The sequence below is a fragment of the Ammodytes marinus genome (genome assembly GCF_949987685.1).
Source record: "Ammodytes marinus genome assembly, chromosome: 17".
NCBI lineage: Eukaryota > Metazoa > Chordata > Actinopteri > Uranoscopiformes > Ammodytidae > Ammodytes > Ammodytes marinus.
Genome location: NC_137221.1, coordinates 6333288 through 6352922, shown reverse-complemented (window position 1 = coordinate 6352922; position 19635 = coordinate 6333288). Strand labels below are relative to the sequence as shown.

At 40.4% G+C, this 19635-nt stretch overlaps 2 protein-coding genes across 3 annotated transcripts; both read left to right on the top strand.

Annotated features, from left to right (window-relative positions):
- Positions 1 to 536: 536 nt before the first annotated feature.
- On the top strand, positions 537 to 5133 carry LOC307263648 (uncharacterized protein). Of its 2 annotated transcripts, none has more exons than XM_080044850.1 (3): positions 537 to 582; positions 1871 to 1937; positions 2330 to 5133. In XM_080044850.1, the coding sequence occupies exons 2-3, from the start codon at positions 1877 to 1879 to the stop codon at positions 4801 to 4803; spliced, it is 2535 nt and encodes an 844-aa protein (XP_079900976.1). In that variant the 5' UTR covers positions 537 to 582; positions 1871 to 1876; the 3' UTR covers positions 4804 to 5133. The 2 variants fall into 2 exon arrangements, with proteins under 2 accessions (XP_079900976.1, XP_079900977.1); XM_080044851.1 differs by having other exon boundaries at positions 1868 to 1937.
- A 1022-nt stretch (positions 5134 to 6155) lies between these two features.
- On the top strand, positions 6156 to 19237 carry LOC307264400 (uncharacterized protein; the record flags this gene model as incomplete). The annotated part of the gene is made up of 9 exons (XM_080045810.1): positions 6156 to 6371; positions 7822 to 8335; positions 8575 to 8916; positions 9594 to 9717; positions 10282 to 10493; positions 15723 to 15734; positions 16844 to 17887; positions 18405 to 18528; positions 19028 to 19237. Exons 1-9 carry the CDS (start codon positions 6239 to 6241, stop codon positions 19235 to 19237), a joined length of 2715 nt encoding a protein of 904 aa, XP_079901936.1. The 5' UTR covers positions 6156 to 6238.
- Positions 19238 to 19635: the final 398 nt, after the last annotated feature.

Below are 19635 nucleotides of genomic sequence, written 5' to 3'. Positions count from 1 at the left end.
GAGTTTCAGATTTGTAAAACCCTTATTCTGTTTGTGAAAATGCAAAAAGGGAGATTTAACTGCTTTTTTCTCATGACATTACACAATTGCATTTACAAATATAGAATAGGATAGGCCTACAGGTTTCACTAATCGGAAACTGAATTTTCAGGAATATTTAGCCTCTCTGGGATAATTCCAGCCATGAGATGTCTATATGTAGCCTAGTGTTCTATTTGTAAACTTAAAAAAAAACTTTTTAGCAAATAGAATACAGTTTTCAATACTCTAAAACTGTGTCTAAATGACTGTTCAAACATAACATAAGTGTGATAGGTCGCTCAGCACTCTCATTCCCTTACCTTCCCCCTAACTATCGAAACAGCAGCTAACTTCAGTGTGGCACAAGAAAGACGAGCTACCTCCGGACTGCTAGACCCACAATGCATTTCCAATGGCCTCCTGTGATTGGATGGGACCTCGAGAAAATCCCGCCTTCCTGCAAAACTGTCCAATCGCTGAGGAGCTCTCTGTTTTGACTGTCTGCGCCGTGTGTTGTGAGGTTGAAGAGCGAATATCCAACGTGTTGTACTAGTTATCTGGGTAAGATATTATGTTTGTTTTTAAATGCTACTTCTACTGATTCACTTTTGTGAAATTAATTTGGAAATATTAGAATATACAACACAGCTCTTCTGTAGTGGTATTATGTTCACGGATAAGTGCAGTGTAGTTCAGTTTAGCATGCTCAACTTTCTCCAGCTAAATGTTGTGCTAACACAGGCTAACATTAGCATTCATTTGCAGATTGACATGCTTTTTTATTCTGTGAAGTGTTGCTTATTGTTAGAGCCAGTAAACCACATAGATTGTGTAAGGTTGTTGTTTATATCTGAATGTTGTGTGAAAAAAAAAGACAAGTCCTATTTCTGGCATCTTTAACTTCAAAACTGTAACCCCAACTAGCACAAGGTGGCAGACAACAATAACACAGCTGTAGACCCCCTTTTCAGTTCATTAGATATGCCTCTATTAAACACACAATACAGCTCAAAACAAAAAAAACACATGTCATAATATTAAGCTTTTGTTGAACTGGTTTTTAAGAGGGGTTGATTGTACGCTATACTCATGGAGGCAGCATTCGGTTTTTTTTCATTATGAGAGGATTTTTTTTTAAATTTTTGTACCTCCCTTTTTATGTCAATGAGACTAGACTAAATGTTTAAAACACATAAATATAATATCAATTTATTTAGGCTCCCATTCTAGTCACCTTTCACTAGAATCTAATCTTAAACGCAAATAAGCAACATTGAAGTTAATATAAAGGATCTCTCACTTAACAGTTAAATGTTGAAATAGCTTTGAAACTTGTTTTTTTTCGTCACAAGGGAAGGGAAGAAGTTAAATTAGTTTTCCTTCAGGGCCTCAGTATTGTGTCTTTGTGCTTGCCAATGCCACAGTGAGGCATTTTTCTGAATGAGGTCCATTCTCCAAGACAACCCTGACAGTAAAACACTTGTTCCTGTTCAGTTTCACCTCTGCCCTAATTCAGCAGCAACACTGTGAACCACATTTGTTTACTGAAAATGATGAGTCAATTAAAATATGTTGTTATGTTCCATGATGCAATGTTGCTTAACAACTTTGAATTGAATGTTGTTTAAATTGTGTTGGATTAATGCATTTGTATAAGTATTAATCTCCTCCTCGTTAGTTTTTTCTGCTTTTTGGGGATTTTATGAGATTGAAGGACCCCAAAGGTAACGCAAACTGATCTAAAAACTGCCATCCACACTACTTTAAATGTCCCCCTTCTTCTATATGTGGTTACATTAATACATGCAGAGGATTGAAACTTTGTGTCTGTGTCCCTCTCTAAAAGCAGCGCACAATGGAGCAGGGCGCAGATTTATCCCTTGGTGGTAAATCGGCTGTAAACGAAGCAAACCTGAGTAAGTGAAATTTCCATGTAGTAAAGCTGTTATTAAAATAATAAAACTGGTAAGTGAGCTAATTTTCCATATAACTTTATTGTACGGCTTTTGTTTTTAAAGAATGAATAAATGCATATATTTCTCCCTCTAAAATGTGTATTGTAAATTTTTAATAAACTTATAGACTTGCTTTAACGTATGTTCTCTATGTTTATTGTGTGCAACTTCAGACCACAGCATATTCTTTTATGTGTGAACATACCTGACTATAAACCAGATTGTAATCAGTGATTGAAGAAGAATTTGTTGGCATTTCTGTATTTCTATAGAATATCCTATCATTAAAAATGTCTAACCTCACGTCTTTGTAAAGCACTTTTTGCTCACTTTCTCACTTTACTGTTTTCCAGGAGACGAGTACTATTGGAAGCTTGTTGCCGACTTCATTGGCCCTCAATCAGGCGAAGGACTAGAGCTTGAAGAAGCCCCATGCAAGAACAGACTCTTGATACAAGTAGGACTTTTCTTAGAGGACAACAATTTTCCGTGGATCGCCATTTTAAGTTGGCTCAAGAAAATATTCCCCAGTCACCATTCGGCTGACTTCCGTTGTTTGATTGAAAGAGGCATCGCGACGACATTGAGTCTGGGAAGTGATGCCAGGCAGACTTTCCTGGAGTCGGTAGTCAACTTTAACTTTGTCGGCCCAATATGTGACAGCATAGGAGTTGAGCGGCAACATCTTTTGGAAATGAGGGATTTTTCGGAGCGAGCCCAGTTGATTGAAGTCACCAATGGCTTGATTCTCGAGCTTAGCAACTTCGTCACCAGGGAGAAAATTGCGCCAGTCATGTTGGTTTCCTGGCTTAAAAACTTCGACCCCGATTTTTGTAAAAATGGGAATATTCAAAGGGCATATAAAAATCTCAACGGCAAGATGAAACGGTTGAAGCTGCATTACCGCAATTGTGAGACAAGAAGACACAGGAGGAATGCAGTGATGGAACATCTGCTTCAAAGTCCGTTTGAACTGGTGGAGGAAAAGCCCAAAGTGCTTCTGAAGAAACCCATGAAAATAAATTACAAAAAAGTTACAGTCAAGGAGGAATACGAGAGCTATGATGTCACGCAAGGGGAAGGGTCGGAGATGAACGGAGCAGTTGGGGGAAGTGACGAGGATTTGGGCGCAGTCAAGAAGGAAAAGAAGGAAAAAGAAATCTCAGATAAAAAAGCAGAGGCCTTGACGCTGCTCGAAATCGCAATACTGTCCGTCCAAAAGCTGTCAAAGGTGTACGGCGGGAAAACCACAGCGTGCAAGCAAGTCTCTTTAGATCTCCTCCGAAATCAGTACACACTCACCTGCAAGGAGCATCCGGCTATGACGGAGTTTGAGAGTAAGCTGGACTCGCTCTGTGAAGACATTTCCCTCGCCTCTCCTGTGGTGTTTCTAAACCTCAACGCCAACTTCCTTGTCGACATGCACGACGCCATCGAGCAGCAAATCATGAACTTTGAGAAGGAAATAATCATGTCGACAGGAGAAAGCCTAGGCCGAGACAAGCTTCCACAATTTAAGAGCTTTGTGAATATGTCAGAAAGCGCCACCTCACGCTACATTCACATGGCTTGCGATATCCTAAACCCTTGCCCTCCCGCAACGTCAAACTACAGGAAACACTGGTTAGCTTTCTGTGAGGAGAAGATAAATCCCTCCAAACTTGCAGTTCATGAGGCGAACAAATTCAACAGCTACTATGAGGCCGCGGCGGGTCTCATTCACCACCACAAAGAGACCGCTCTCTTCTTCTCTGATCTGCTGTCCATGACGGACGACGAACGGCCAAACATTATCCTGGAGAGCGTAGCCGCGGACGCTAACGATTCGGTGCTACAGAGCTTTGTGTGCGTGCTGGCCATCGTCTACTGCAAAGTGATCGGCCCTTACTGGCAGCTTCTGAACAGCGGCGCAGAGTACTCGCGCTTTAGCGTCTACATGCTCTGTCTCTATCAAAAGTTCCTCGACTGGTCCAAAGATCCTTCAAAACTGCTGGAAGCTGATGGCTTTGCAAATGTGTTTCAGCAGTTCCCATTGCAGGAGAAAACGTTTGATGGCGTGTTTTATTTCTGCGGCCAGTGGCACACAAACAAAGGCCTGATCAGAGTCTGTTTGAAGAGGCTGCTCAAGGTGATGGCTAATGTCACTGAGGAACACCTGAAGGATTTTCTTCCAGGAGGAATGCATTCTCAAGCTCTTTCGTCAAGGTTGAGCGGACAACTGGTGAGTTGCACATTCTCGGTCTTGATGGCGGAGTATCCCTTCAGCCACCCGTACCCAGAGAAGAAGGAGGAGGAGGACTCCAGACATTCAGATAGCTCCCAGGAAGACAACGTTCAATCGGGTTCATCTGACGAGGAGAAACCCAACGTGGAGAAACCCAACGAGGACGGCAACAGTCCGCCGACGAAGAAACTTAAAAGGGTTAAAGAAGAGCCAGAGGACATCATGGATATGGACTACATAGTGGCTACAGTGAAGAGAAACGGAGGGCCGTGCAGCACACAGACGGACGTCGACAAACTGCTGCTGCGTTACGATGGAAAATCGCGATTAGAAAAACGGGAAGCGGTCCGTTGTGAGATACTGTACCAGAAACTGGTTCTGAACAACACGGACTTAAACCTGAATTGCGCTTTCAAAAACTCCTCAACCATGTCCTTGAAGCTGAAGATCGCGCTTCCTCGCATCAAACCCGGGTTCTCTCTCGTCTTGGCGCCTAGAAGGACACAAGCTAAGCCTGTGCGCCGCCAGCAACACGCAATGGAGGTTGGAACGGGTCCAAGTGAAAGTGTCATTACACCTACAGAGGGTGATATTAACGGGTAAAGGATGATAAAGAAATTGTGTTATTATGTGACTTTCTCATGGGAATCTTTGTTCACCGATTAACTAGAAATACACCCAATTAGCTTAATCTTTTCACACAATACAATATGATGTATGATTCTGTATATTCCTTAGATTTATCTTTCATATGTGTGATAAATGCTGTATTTTTAGAGCCAATGGTTGGAATCATAGCAATGTAATTGGCGTGTTGCTTTATTGTAATAATGATTTTCTAAAGAGTACATTTTGTTGCTGAGAAGGATTTTCTTTTCTTTTTTTAATGTGATATTGTGCCTATTATAATCATGCACCTAAAATATGTTATATACTGGCAAAATAAAACAACTGGTTCTTATTTGTTGTTGTTTACTCTGTCAGTCTGTACGATAAGCTATAAAAGGATAATGTCTAGCCATTAAGACGAGAGAGTTCAGCGTCACAGGATTTATCCAGCTGCAGTTCAAGTTAAAGACTATTCCCATCATCGTATAACAACCATTGTGTTTTTTTGCTTGTTTATTTAGATTGGATGGGCATTTGGTGTTGCATGCATCAGTCACCGGCTATGTCACTGAGTTTGTGCTTATAAAAGCTTTGACTGGGGAGGGGCTCAAGAGAATGGCGACACAGTAACTAACGACAGAAAGATTTACTAAGGTCACTGTGCCAAATGTCAAAGCTCTAGATAACTTTAAATACGTTTCAAATGTACATACAATAAAGGCAAAGAAGGTAAGGCTATACCACTGATGGAGTTCTAAAGCCTTATTATGATTAAATCATATTTGCAGTTTTATCTAAACTGTACAGACTTTGATATATGTCATCATATACAGTAAAAAAAAAAAAGTGTTAGAGCTACTCTGCATGAATTCTATCCTGCAAGCAATATGGGAAAAACCCACAGTGCATAAACCTCTGCTTTGTATTGAGTTTTGTCTCCGAAACCCCGCCCGTCTCAGTTGTCAGCGGTAGAGGAAACAAACGTACCCATTGGATGTCTGGGACTATGGTGCCTTCATATTTCTCGGAAGTTTTAACTATATGATAAAGAGAATGAAATACGGAATTTCTTGCCTATATCGAAGTATTTAGAAAAAAGGCTATTTTACCATGAGATTATTGGGAATTTAATTGGGCCATTTGTATCTTGGAGCCCAAGACAATTGCCTAAATTTGCCTCCTGTTGTCCACCGTGACCTCATTGATTCACTTGGATACGCAGTCTTTTAATATTGACATTGGAATTTCCGAGGGATTCATAAAGGCAGCAGAAGGGGCGGGAACTTTGCGTAAGCGTCCAGCCGGTCCACCATTCTTCAAGTTAAAGGAGCGCGCGTGGAGGAATCAATTGTCTTTGAATTATCCAACAAAGTCGAAGGAGTTACCGACCCGTTTCACTGTGGTTCGGTTGTCCGTGGGAAGCGGTACCATGATGTGCGGTCGCTGGTGGAGCAGTGCTGCGGTGACGCACGCGCTCATCGCCCTGTTCGCAATGGGCTCGTGGATTTCCGTCAACAGTCTGTGGGTCGAACTCCCGGTGGTTGTAAACGTGCTGCCCGAAGGTCAGTAGGGTACTAATCTGCCCTCCCGAATTATAACACTGGCTGACTGAACTGAAGCCTTTAATAAAACCTACTTACGCACCATTTGGATACATTTGATTTAGTTAACACAAACTAGGCGATATTAGCTCGTGCTAAATTATTCCAGGTGATCAACTTGGACACTGTTTGATATGAATAGCCTACTACGTAATAACAATCTTTTTATTGTAATTCACAATGTATGCCTACAACGAAATTTAGCAGCAATCGTCAGTGTGCTCAATATAAATACGTACAATGTATAGAGAGGCCAACTAATATAACAAAAAAATATAGATTGTAACGTTTTTTTTTTTAAAACAGCAGCCTAGCCTTCCTGTAACCCTTAGCAGCATAGTCAATAAGTATGTGCCATTAGTGCAAATGAATACCTTCATGTAGCCTACAGAACTGAAGATACATTATTGAAGTGGATGTAAACATCTGTAAACATGAGTATTAAAACAAGTATGTGTAGGCTACATGTATTGCAAATGTGTTTGTGTGTGTGCTATTATTATGGTTTAAATTTAAATATATCAAATGCATAGTACACAACAGACATGGGTATAAGTGTATAAAATACTTAAAAAGATAGTAACATAAGTATAAGTAGTAACATGAATTCCCTTATTTCCAGTAAGATTAACACAGCAAATTAAACAGGCTCCTGCAGAGATCTTTTAAAAGTGTTAAAATACAATGAATACGTTAATCTAGAAAATAAGGCTTAATTGGCATTGATATGTCTTATCACAATTTAGTTTCTGGCATTGCAATGTGCCAAAAGAAGAAGTCGTGTTTGGAAGTACGTCACACTCAGCGAAGCTCCATTCAGTCATCACATGATGAAAGAAACATGTAGCTTCTCCGAGTGTGTGGTAATCTTTCTCAATGTTCAGATCTTGCCGTCGGCAACAGCACCCCACAAAAAACTGGTGTGCGTTTGCCCACTCTCTTATTGATGTTCTAAATATAAAAGTATTAGCCTAGTATATATATATATATTATACTTAAGAATATTTCAGAGGGAAACGCTGTACTAATCACTATATTACCACATGTCATTTGCAGCTGCGTAGTAGCTTTGCAGATTCAGCTTTGACAAACTAAAGATGCGATGGTTCTTAAAACCCTGTAAGACAATTATCCTTTCAATGTCTGAGCCTCTGATCAAATACATACATGACATCAGGAATTAAATGCATTTGAACAACATTATAGAATACTGAGAAGCATGAAAAGTATGCATGACATTTATATTATAATTAAAACTAAGAAATTGATATCAAAGATTATTTTATTTTTTAACATTTCAGAAAGCACCAGTTGTTTGCAAAAAGTTGTCAATTCTATTTTACAAAACATACAACGTTTTGAGCCATACCTCATAACTGATAATTGTCTTTTTGTTGTTGTCGTTTTTTAGGATGGAACCTGCCCGCATATCTCTCAGTCCTTATCGCGTTTGGGAACATTGGTCCCATAGCGGTGACCGTCACGCACCACTGCGCCCCGGGCCGTTTGAACGAACGCGTGGTCATCCACTGCATCCAGCTGCTGGCGGTGGCAGCGTCCGGCTTCCTGGCCGTCTTCTGGTCCCACACGGTCACAATAGCCGGAGCCGATCGATCGCTACTGTTCCTGCTATTCACCTTTCTGCTGTCGCTGGTTTGCTGCACGTCCAATGTCACCTTCCTGCCGTTTATGTTCCGGTACCCGCCGCAGTATATCCGTACGTTCTTCATCGGCCAGGGCTTCAGCGCCTTGTTCCCCTGCGTCGTGGCTCTGGGGCAAGGCGTCGGCAAACTGGAGTGTAAAGAGGTGAACGGCACAGTGAAGCCGGAACACTTGAAGGAGAACTTTCCAGCACAAAACTTCTTCTGGTTCTTGTGCGTCATGCTGGTCATCTCAAGTCTGAGTTTCTGGGCTTTAACACGAAGGTAGTCCATTGTAAATGAAAGAAAATGGTCGGTTCCTTTGCATGATAATCCATGTAACAATGTCTATTTAATATCTATTTTATTGCTATTTATATGTATACTTTACCTAGTTGTCCTTTCACTGACCTCTATTTGTCCATTTATTGGGTCTTGATGTTTGTGGATGGGGTTTAACTGCAGGTGAATTCCCCTTCTTGGTATCAATACGTGTATCTTTTCTATTCTAATCTAAATCTCAGGCAGACCGAGTCACAAGAAGACGCCTTGGAACGGGAGAATGACAACAACGCAGCGGCGGCTAAGAACGGCGATGAAACGAGCCCGCTGCATAACGGCGGAGGGAGCCCGGTGTCTGTGGAGCAGGTGCGGGTGGAGGAAATCGTTCAGACATTTTGGACCCGACGGAACATCTACCTGCTGTCGCTGCTGGCCGTGTCCAACGCGCTGACCAACGGAGTGCTGCCGTCGGTCCAGAGCTTCTCCTGCCTGCCCTACGGAGCCATGACCTTCCACCTGTCTGTCGTCCTGGGCAACATAGCCAACCCCCTGGCCTGCTTTCTAGCCATGTTTGTAGTCCTGAGGTGAGGAAAAAAATGATAGAGTGATTGAGCATATGCATTGCTTTTAGGCAAGGCAAGTTTATCTATATAGCACAATTCAGACATGAGACAATTCAAAGTGCTTTACATCGGGCATAAAATACATCAAGATTAGACATTAGAAAAGCGAATTTTAGTATTTGCCTAGAGCCAAACAACATATCAATATATGTCAAAACACACTCACACAGCCCCCCCCCCCCCCACACACACACACACAGAGCCACATCTTAGCACATTAAAGCTGGGATTGAGGATTTGGGGAGAAAATGGCAGTTGGGATAGAGATTCAAATCCAAATACCTCAACCACTCCACTTGTTCTCTTTGGTCCCTCCCCTATGGTCCCTCCCTGACACGCTCTACACCAACAAAGTTGTGCCAAAGTGAATGGACAGTCCCAACAGCCAATAAGAACAGATAATCGGAGCCTCGCTCTGATTCGTCAAAGTGTCAGCTCATGTTAACTTTGACCAATCAGAAATCACATACCCCAGCTTTAATACAAGGAAAATATATCAAGCATAGAATACATAAAGATTGGATATTAGAAAAAGCGAGTTTTAGTACTTGCCAAGAGCCAAACAACTTTTGCGTCCTTTTTCTTATAACAAAAAGGGCTACTTTCACTGTCTTGATTGTCCCTGTTCTGCCTTCCAGGTCCTCCACTGGTCTGGGCCTCTTGTCTTTAGGAGCTGGAGTATTCGCTGCTTATCTCATGGCGTTAGCCGCCCTCAGCCCCTGTCCTCCGCTGCTGGGAAACTCCGCCGGCGTGGCTCTAGTGGTGAGTGTTGAGACATATTTGTAGAACTAATTATTGTTTGAAATGTTTCGACACATAACTCATGATCGAGTCTAATACCAACTGTTTTTTTTTTACATACATTGCTTTGAGAATTGTTATTTTTTCAGTTTTCAAATTTGAAGTTGTCAAAACACAAGCAGCCATGAAAAAACTGTGCCCAAATAAAAGCCTAAAAGTGATTTTAGATCAAGAACTATCTGAGAGGAATGTAAAAAAAGTTTAGGGCATTATGAATCTGACCAGACATTAAATGGCATTTCCTGCTGTTTGACACACTTTAGTCTGTATTGAGGTTATATATGAATTAGTTTGAACCGTCGCGACAAAACAAACAAATTAAACAACATCCTTGCAACTTTTGCAAAGTGGAACAAACACAACCAAATAACAGTTCCCAGGCCGCTGTGTTCAATAGCCTGCTTTGTGCATTCATCATATCTCATCTCTAAAAACCACAAGCTAAAGCCTCATGTGATCATTTCTCCCCCCTCTGTCTCCATGGCCATATCACTGACTCTAGCTGCTCTCTTGTGCCCCCTACAGGTGCTCTCCTGGATAGTGTTCACGGGCCTCTTCTCCTATCTGAAGGTGGTTATTGGGACTTTGCTTCACGAGGCGGGACACGCCGCTCTGCTGTGGTGCGGCATCTCCATCCAGGCCGGCTCCCTGATCGGAGCCCTCACCATGTTCCCCCTGGTTAACATCTACCACGTGTTCTCCTCGGCGCAAGAATGTGTGGACAACTGCAGCAGCTAGCAGGAGAGAGATATGGAATGATTTTTTTAAGGAATTCAGATTTTTTTTTTTTCTAAGACTCAGTTTTCGTCATTTATCACAGGAAATCACTGTTTTAACCCTCTTTTTTGGGGTTTCATTTTGTTTCTCAATGAATTACCGAGTCCGTCTTGGCCTCATCTTTTTTTTCTCGTGCCACCAATGAGGCCTCTTAAAGGTGCACTCAGCGAATGTTCGCTGTCAAAATATTTTTGGCCAAAATCAGGGAATATCTCTTCACAATCCGCTACCTGTCTGTACTGTGAGTGCACGGCAAAAAAAAATCTGGTGTTAATACTCAGCTCAGGCTCTGTAAACAAAGGGTATGTAAACGAATGGGGGCACTTTAGCTAGAAACATCCCCGTTTACAGAGCCTAGGGTGTGTATTAAACCATTTATTTTCATTTTTATACAGACTGGTAGCGGATCGTCAACACTGATTTTGAAAACAAGCGTTCTCCGGAATTTCTGACTCCACCTTTAACCTGTGAAAGTAAACAAACATTCTCCTATAATGGGAGCATTGTGAGCTTTCTGCACATTGGCCGAGGGGATGTAAAATTATTGTGAAGCGATAATACCGCCGAGTGCTTTGTGTGGTATTTAATAAAGAATCTCTTTGTAGTTGGAGCTGTTTACAGTAGCAACAACAACAGCAGCTGATGGATTTTCTTCGACTACAACTGACCACGTGAAAGGTTATTCACTCAGGGACACAATGAATAACTTATTCATCCTCATTTGTTGCTCCGGAATGATGTAGAATATTTCACAGTTGGTTGTAAACTAAAGCCCCATCCATACAGAAAGGGGAGAAGTGTTTTTTTTTTTTTTTTAATGGCTACCTTCAAATGTTTGGCTACCTCTTTCCTTTGATCACATGTGAGCATATAAACAAATAGTTATATCTACACTGTCAGAGAAACAATTCAGTTGTGCTGAAGTCAGTATTATGATAATGTCATAATGCAGGAAGTGAAAACATCCAGCGACATTCCTTGATTTCATGCCAAAAACTATTTGAAAGTTTCAAAACCTTTGAATAATCTTTCACTGTTTCTTTGTTTTATAGGTACATATTATGTAATGTTTTAGTAATTTTGGGATTTTAAATCATTCCAAATCTACCGTAATGTCACGTTACATTGAGGGAACAATATGTGGCTTTGTGTAGTAAAGTAATGAACAGTTCTTGTAAACAAGGGATTTACGTCATCTCATTCTTCAGATAATAATATAATTTATGCTTGTTATACATTGCAAGGTCATTTTATTAACCATGCTGCTACATAGAGTACGTCATATTTAATAACTTCCTGTAACTTTCAAACCATTTACACTACAGGGAAAGGATATCTGTACATGTTGCCTTAACTTGATGGTAGGAATCTTGTTTGTTTTTTTATGTGTCAATAATCTGTCAAATTCTAACAGACTAATTATTGTTAATGGTAACGGTTTAGTGATTGATGGTACTTTACTTTTGCTTGTATCATGTGCTTTTCATCACGACTGTGGCCTTTGTTTTGTTGTCGATTGCCAAACAATAAAGATTTGTTGAAAAGTTTTGGATTTTTTTGGGTGGCGTAAAGTACTGTTTTTATTGTTAATTTGTGAAACCTTTAGAATAAAAATATATATAATCTCTTATCAGTATGATATGTAAGAATATTGCATATTGTCATTCATCAATGATCAGTATATAATTAGTAACCATGAAATAAATGTATTGCCACTTTACAGCATAAGAGGCGAAAACAGATTATATGAATAAGATAAGAATTTTGTCATTTCTAAATTCACTAGAGGAAATAATGAAATAGAAAAAAATACTGAAATATATACCGTAAATTATTAAGAAGTTCATTCTGATATTGGTGGTTTAACTCCCTTTAAATAAGCCAAGGGTAAGATGAGACGATTGATACCACTTGTGTTAACACTACACTGATTCACCGTCTATGAATCGCAGCTCTAAAATCCACATTTTAACATGATATATTTCATTTGTTTGATTTGTGCAAAAACCAATAGAACGCATTGTCTTACCAACCTTTATGCTAAGCTAAATGGCTGAAGCCTTATCTTTTAATGGACAATTATGTGTTAATCTGTAACCCAGCTCTCTGCAATAAAGTTATTTGAATGAATGTATTCCCCCAAAATGGGATTTATTCCTTTTTTTATGATTTATAAGAAATGATGCTTCACTTGATCAATTAAATTCACACAGATTGGATTCTGATCATTTGGATTTTTGTCAAATGATTTATTAAGGTTACATGACTCATTTTATTTTTCTAAAAAGTGCACTGGGTTTTGCAAAACGGTGTCCACTTTAAATCAACTAATTTCCTGTGTTGTTATGTAAGTGCAAACCCTTAACTCATGTTCACCTCTGTTCCCATGATCCCCTTAAGGAGAATGAATAAATCCTGTAGAATCTGGAAAGCCTCTGCACTCATTAAGAAAAGGCTTGAAGGCAAAACGAAGGGGGCTGATACATTTTCCACAACATGTGATATGTTTTTTGAGTTGTGAGTTGATGATCCTAAAAAGTCAGTGACAGACAGTTGAATGTACTTAAAGTTGAAACAATGGTCGTTTAACCTCGACATGTTTCATGGTTGGTTACATGCTCTCACACCCACTTTCCTCGAGGAGGGAGTAATCCGCTTGACGCAGGCACAACACTTTACTGCACAGGACTTTGGCTTCCTTCTCTCTGCACAAAACTCCAAACTCTCCACCAAACATGTGAGTATTTGCACAGATGCAAATTGTCATCCATTTATTTATTTATTCATTTAACACTTGAATGGTTTAAAATGTGTGTACAAGGAAAAACATCTGTACCTATTCATGTTTTGTTTACATTGCTTTTTTAAATCAAAATATGTTTTATGATCTATAAATAAAATAATGTTCAATGAGTTTAACTGTAACTCGAAGTTTATGAGGTGATGTTTTAAATTATGATTGCACATTTTTTCTTAGTTATAACATTCTAAATATTCATTCCATTCTATTCCAACATTCTTTCTTAGGGGACTCTCCTCAAACACTTTTTATGATCAAAAAAGACTCCACAGCGTGCATTTTCTTTTTCCAATAAACAATGCACAAGTCAGATGTTTTCCTAGGTTATACAACAGACACCAGCACAGTAGGTGGCCATGTTGCCTTTGCTGTTTGCTTGCTGTTTTAAGCAGGTTTCAACCCAAACCCATGGCTTTGTTTTAAAGTTACACTGTACAGTTCCAGAGGAGGGAGTTTTGTTTACATTTACAGAGCCTGCAATTAGTTTACAAAACATATTTTGTCTACATTTAATCCTTAGTATTGAATAATTCAATCAGCATAAATCAAAACTAAATTATTTTGAGGCAACCTGGAACCAAACGTAAGACTAGAATATGTTTGTAAACCAAACTATGAGCCCTGCTGCTGTAAACAACAACAGTGAAACAATAACTTATAGCTTTCTAACTTCAAACAGTGTTCAAGGGATCACATTTAACTGTGTGGAAAGTTTGTTTCTTCAGTTGTGAGAATATATCTTAGAAAATGTTCACTTCTCTGACACACACAAAGTTACATGGTGCACCTTTAAAATGAAAATAACTTGATGGGAAAGAAATCTGGCCACTTTGCATTTAACGTTTTTTAGCCTGTTACACGTGATTGTCTAAGAATCAGTCCATGACAATAAGACAAGACTTCAGGAAAACAGTAAACATTAACCAAATGTAGTATTACATTATGTACTGCTGCACCTTTAGTGAGTGTTGGCAAAGAAATGATTTCCTATGGTAACATTCTTCTGTGATGTTGAGTTTTTCATTGACATTTTATGTAATAAAGCTGTAAATATGCAAGAAACCCAAGGATCATTTTCGATTCCTCTCATCAGCAATACAGAGAACAGCCAAAAATACACATTTAGTTTTGTCACTTAAAGGTGCAGTGTGTAATATGACATCATCAAGAAAGTTCTACAAAGTTCTAGAATGCAACACTCCCTGGGTAACCCCAACCCTTTTGAATAATAACAGAAGCTACAGTGGCCTTCAAGGACAAGAACAATTCTAAATTCTAAACAATGCACCTGATGACATTCCAACTATGACACTTTCAAGATGGCAGCACTAGGCCTTGGTCCAAAATATGCAGAAATATGGACATATATGAGACCCTTTCTAAGGGAAAAAAAATAATTCAAAAAATGTTTTTCAGCTTTTATGCACTAAATTAAATGTACTTATGGATATTATAATTACTATCTACAAAATCTGCTAGGAAATAAAACCCAAAATTCTACACACTGCAGGTTTAATATATTTCATATTACTTCAGCTGTAACCCAGTCATAAAACGTATATAACCCTAACCCCTTTATTGAATTTATGTATTCATGTCTGAGAACAAAGAATTGTATTGCTAATGAATGGTTAACTTGAATGTTTTGCCATGTGACAAATACAAATGTTGAAACTTGACTTACTCCTGAACTTCCTGGTAAACCCTGTCCGAAATGCTTTTTTTCTATGCAGATGGATTTGGTGTCATTTGCAGCTATTTGAGGAAGTTTAGAGGTTTTTAGTTTGTGCATGTTTAATATAATTACAAGTTTACAATGTTCTCCACAATTTTCTATAAATTTACTGGAACATTTGACCTGAAATAACTCTATAATGTGGTACTAATTTAAAGTGAATTATGTTTTCCTGTGAATGAACTGCTGTATTTCTTTGAGAAAATGTTGTTGGAACTTTGGACACTAATATGTTACGAAATGATTTTTTTTTTACCCTGGCTTTATCCAATATTTAGATTTTTTTTTACAGAGATTCAAATATTAGATATTGCCAAATTTCTGAAATTAAATAAGGAATGTTTTTTTGTAATACTAATTCTTTTTTTTCTTAATGTAATGTCCAAGTTTCATGATGAAATCTGTAAGTTAGAACTGTTACCCTATTCACCTGCAGTGTCTCACGTTCAAGGTCGCAGAGGTCATTTAATAAACAAGTTTCAAACCAAACCAAGAGGGGTCGACTAGTAAACACGAGGTTGCTGGTTCGATCCCCGGCACCAGTCAGGAGGGTGTTACTTGACATTCAAGTGGTGGCTGGTATTACATCTACGGTGCCCACCATCTCTACCATTGTGTACTTGAGCAAGGCACTTAACCCCAAAATTTCTCCAGTCCAGGGGCGCTGTACTATGGCTGACCCTGCACTCTGACCCCTCCGAAAGTGTGGTTACTTGAGCGGGGATATGCGAAAAAGACGATGTGCCTTGTATTAATCGACTTATAAAGATTACTTAAAGCCACTACGAGAAACATGGCACGTTGGCGGCCCCTTTGGACAAAAGCGGTAGTATTTTTACGATGCCCGCTGTCGCAAAGCTGTTTTCTAGCTCGTGCCAGGCGTGCGAGTGTGAACTGAGAAGGGCGCAATATAGTGCATGTCCGTGTGTTGAAAGTGTGAGGACTCTTTTCGGCTCTGTGAGAGTGGTTTTGACACTGCATCAACTAATGCCAGTCAGTGCTACACATACCTGATTGAAATGAGTTGATGCAGCAGCGTCACCTAACTACTCTCTCTCACGGAGCTGAAAGATTACGTGTCCTCACAGAAAGCGAATGAACGAGAGACGGCAGTTAGTATGGATCACGATGAGGTAATGTGTTTGTGTTGTTGATGTAAATAATGATTATTTCAGATAATGTTTATCTGATGATGGTGAAGCAAAGCAAACTTTGTGTTAGTACCAACCACTCATTCATTTAGGAGTAAACACTGCAGTCTAGTTTTGCTCTCGTGAAATTGTATACACGTTGCTTGGCAACGCCCTCGTCCCGCCCATAGCCTATATCACTCTCCCTTTTAGCTTTTCTTCATTGCATTTTCTTTTTTTTCCTTGATGGTTCAGCCCCGTTATCAGTCATTATGACGACAAATAACTGTCTCAAACAAGGCTCCCGCTCCCCTTCCCTCACCTGGAGGGATAGGCTTCTCAAATCGCGTTGTTGCGCCACACTGAAATCTGCGACCAATACGGATATGTGACCATAGAGCCTGCACCAGCGAACCGAAAATCGGACTGGGTGTGCGACCAGACCAAAAGCAGTAATAAAAACTATATAAAAACGTCTTTCTTTGCACTGATGGTCTCGTTTGCTGTTAAAGGTAATTTATGATTATCAGAGGAAACATGAGGCTGTTTAAAAGATATTTAAATGTTACTCGTAGCCGCTTTAACTTAACTAAACCTACCATCTGTTATATGAAATTCTCAAACATCTTCTCTCTGTATCTCTAGACCGACCACCCACCAACCTGCCTGCACCATGTCGCTGCTGACCCACCTGTTGGCGTGTCTGTTTGGGATGGGCTCCTGGGTCTCTATCAACGGCCTCTGGGTGGAGCTTCCTCTCATCGTACCAGAGATCCCAGAGGGCTGGTACCTTCCCTCCTACCTATCCGTGCTCATCCAGATGGCCAACATAGGGCCTCTCTTCGTCACTTTAATGCACCGCTTCCGGCCTGGCGCTTTAAACGAAGCAACCGTCATATACGTCATCATAGGCCTGGGAACCGTGGCGACCTTCTTGATGGGATTCTTCTGGAAGGAGACCGTCGTGGTATCCGGCGTCCCTCGCAGCGTGGCGCTACTCACATTGACTTTCTTCTTAGCCGCTGTGGACTGCACTTCCTCCGTAACGTTCTTGCCCTTTATGATGCGTTTAAAACCCCAGTATCTCACCACCTACTACATTGGAGAAGGTGTGAGCGGGTTGCTGCCTGCGCTAGTCGCTTTGATACAAGGTGTCGGCGTGGTCCACTGCGTCAACAGCACACAATCACTAAACCAAACCTTGAACACATCTGAGGGCGCCACCTTCGACCTGCAGGCCCAGTATCAAGCGGCTAACTTCTCGGCCGAGGTGTTTTTCTTCTTCCTCAGTGCCATGATGGTAGTCTGCCTCGCCGCCTTCCTGCTACTGAACTACCACACATCTGTTGCTAGGGAGAACCCCAACAGTCGCTACGCCAACGGGATGCGAGAGAATTCTAAGGATAAAGACAGGAAGTGGGCGGAGCAACAGAAGCCCATGATGGATCCGTACAGACAAGCCAATCAGAAGTGCAGGAGCAGCTTCGGCGCCGGCACCTACAGCTGGGCGCAGGTGGTGTATATCTTTGTGATTCTGGCGTGGGTCAACGCTCTGACCAATGTGGTGCTGCCATCGGTGCAGTCCTACTCCTGTCTGCCGTACGGGAACAAAGCCTATCACCTATCGGCAACAATGGCGGCCGTGTCCAACCCTCTCGCCTGCTTCATAGCCATGTTCCTACCTATAAGGTCAGTGAGTACTAATAAGCACTGGTAATATGTAAACAAAGAGTATGTAAACAAAGGGGGTCCACCGTAGCTAGCAGCAACATGCCTGTTTACAGAGCCTACGCTGTGTATTAACAACTAAAAAAAATTCAGCACACACACAGTACAGACAGAGAGAGGATTGGGAGTAGATATTCACTGATTTTGACAAAAAGGGGTTTTGACAACACGTGTTCAGCAGAATCGCTGACTCCACCTTTAATGCTATTTTTTCTGCTAATTGTCATTTTTAGTTCACAGTGATATTGTATGACTTTTAACTTTCTGGCGCAGAAAGAAACAAGTAATATTAACTGCTCTGAGTGAATTATATTTTATATCAAAATGTCCTCTCTGCAATGCATATTGTCACATATTTTATATTGAGATATTGTAACATTCCCTGTGTGTGATGCATTTTCTTTCACAGCAAACATTAATAGTTCCTGGCGCCCTGAAATCAACAATTTTTTACAAGTAGTATTTCCTGATGTCACAGGTCTCTGGTGCTGATGGGAGCCCTCACAGTGATAGGCAGCGCAGTCGGAGCTTATTTAATGGCTATGGCCGTGCTGAGTCCATGTCCACTGCTGGTTCATGAAACTTCAGGTGGTGTCATCATTGTAAGTAGCATATACCCTTTCAATACACAATTAATTTACTCAATTATCTTCCTCTTCACCTGTGTAAAAATCACTGACTGGTTATTTAAAGGTGCATTGTGTAACTTTGGGTGTGTCTGAGCATTGAACGTTTTATAGTGTATATTCACAGAAAGGACTAAACAAACTTTCCTCACACAGGTAAATGTGATACCTTAAAATGTACTGTTTCACTGTTGTTGTTTACAGCAGCAGGGCCCCACAGTTTGGTTTACAATCATATTCTCATTTTACATTTGGTTCCATGTTTCTCAAAATAATTTGATTCATAATGATATAATTATTCAATACTAAGTATGACATGTAGAGTATGTTTTGTAAACTAGCTGCAGGCTCTGCAAATGTAAACAAATCCCCCTCCTCTGAAACTGCATAGTGCACCTTTAAAACTCTACATAATGATATCCAACATGTAAATACTTTGATCAGGTTTTCAAACTCACCTCTCTTTGCTCCGCAGGTGCTGGCCTGGGTCCTGTTTGTCCTCACTCTGTCCTATGTAAAGGTGATTATCGCTGTGATTCTGCGGGACGAGGGACACAGCGCCTTGGTGTGGTGTGGAGCGGTAGTGCAGCTGGGCTCTCTGCTCGGAGCCGTGACGGTGTTTCCTGTGGTCAATGTGTACAGCTTCTTTTCATCAGGTGACCCGTGCAACACCAAATGCCCATGAACGAAGAAGTCTTGAGGCAGTTTCAATAAAGGCCAAACATGTTTCACCTATTTAGATAATATACAGAGGAAGCCATATCATTTATTTTGTATTTTTTTTGTATTGTTTTTTGGGGGGGTATCTTGATCTATTTAATATTGTCAATAACTAAATGTCATTTGAGCGCTTCCACTTGCACGGCACTAACTGCATTTACATGAACAATACAGTATATCAAATGCTGTGATCTGATTGGTCAATCACGGTATTCTACCACAGACTGTCTTTGCTGAAAGTGTAGTGTGGTCTCAATCTGTCGGTTTGTATCTGACTGGTCAAAAGTTGAGTGTATTGAATTAAACAATATCTAGTTTGTACAAAGAAATGTACTTGCTTTAGTTGTGTTGAAACAAATGGCT

Coding starts and splice junctions, on each gene's coding strand:
- LOC307263648 (XM_080044850.1), top strand. CDS start 1,877: ATGGAGCAGGGCGCAGATTTATCCCTTGGTGGTAAATCGGCTGTAAAC. Junction 1,938..2,329: donor TGTAAACGAAGCAAACCTGA/GTAAGTGAAATT, acceptor ACTGTTTTCCAG/GAGACGAGTACTATTGGAAG.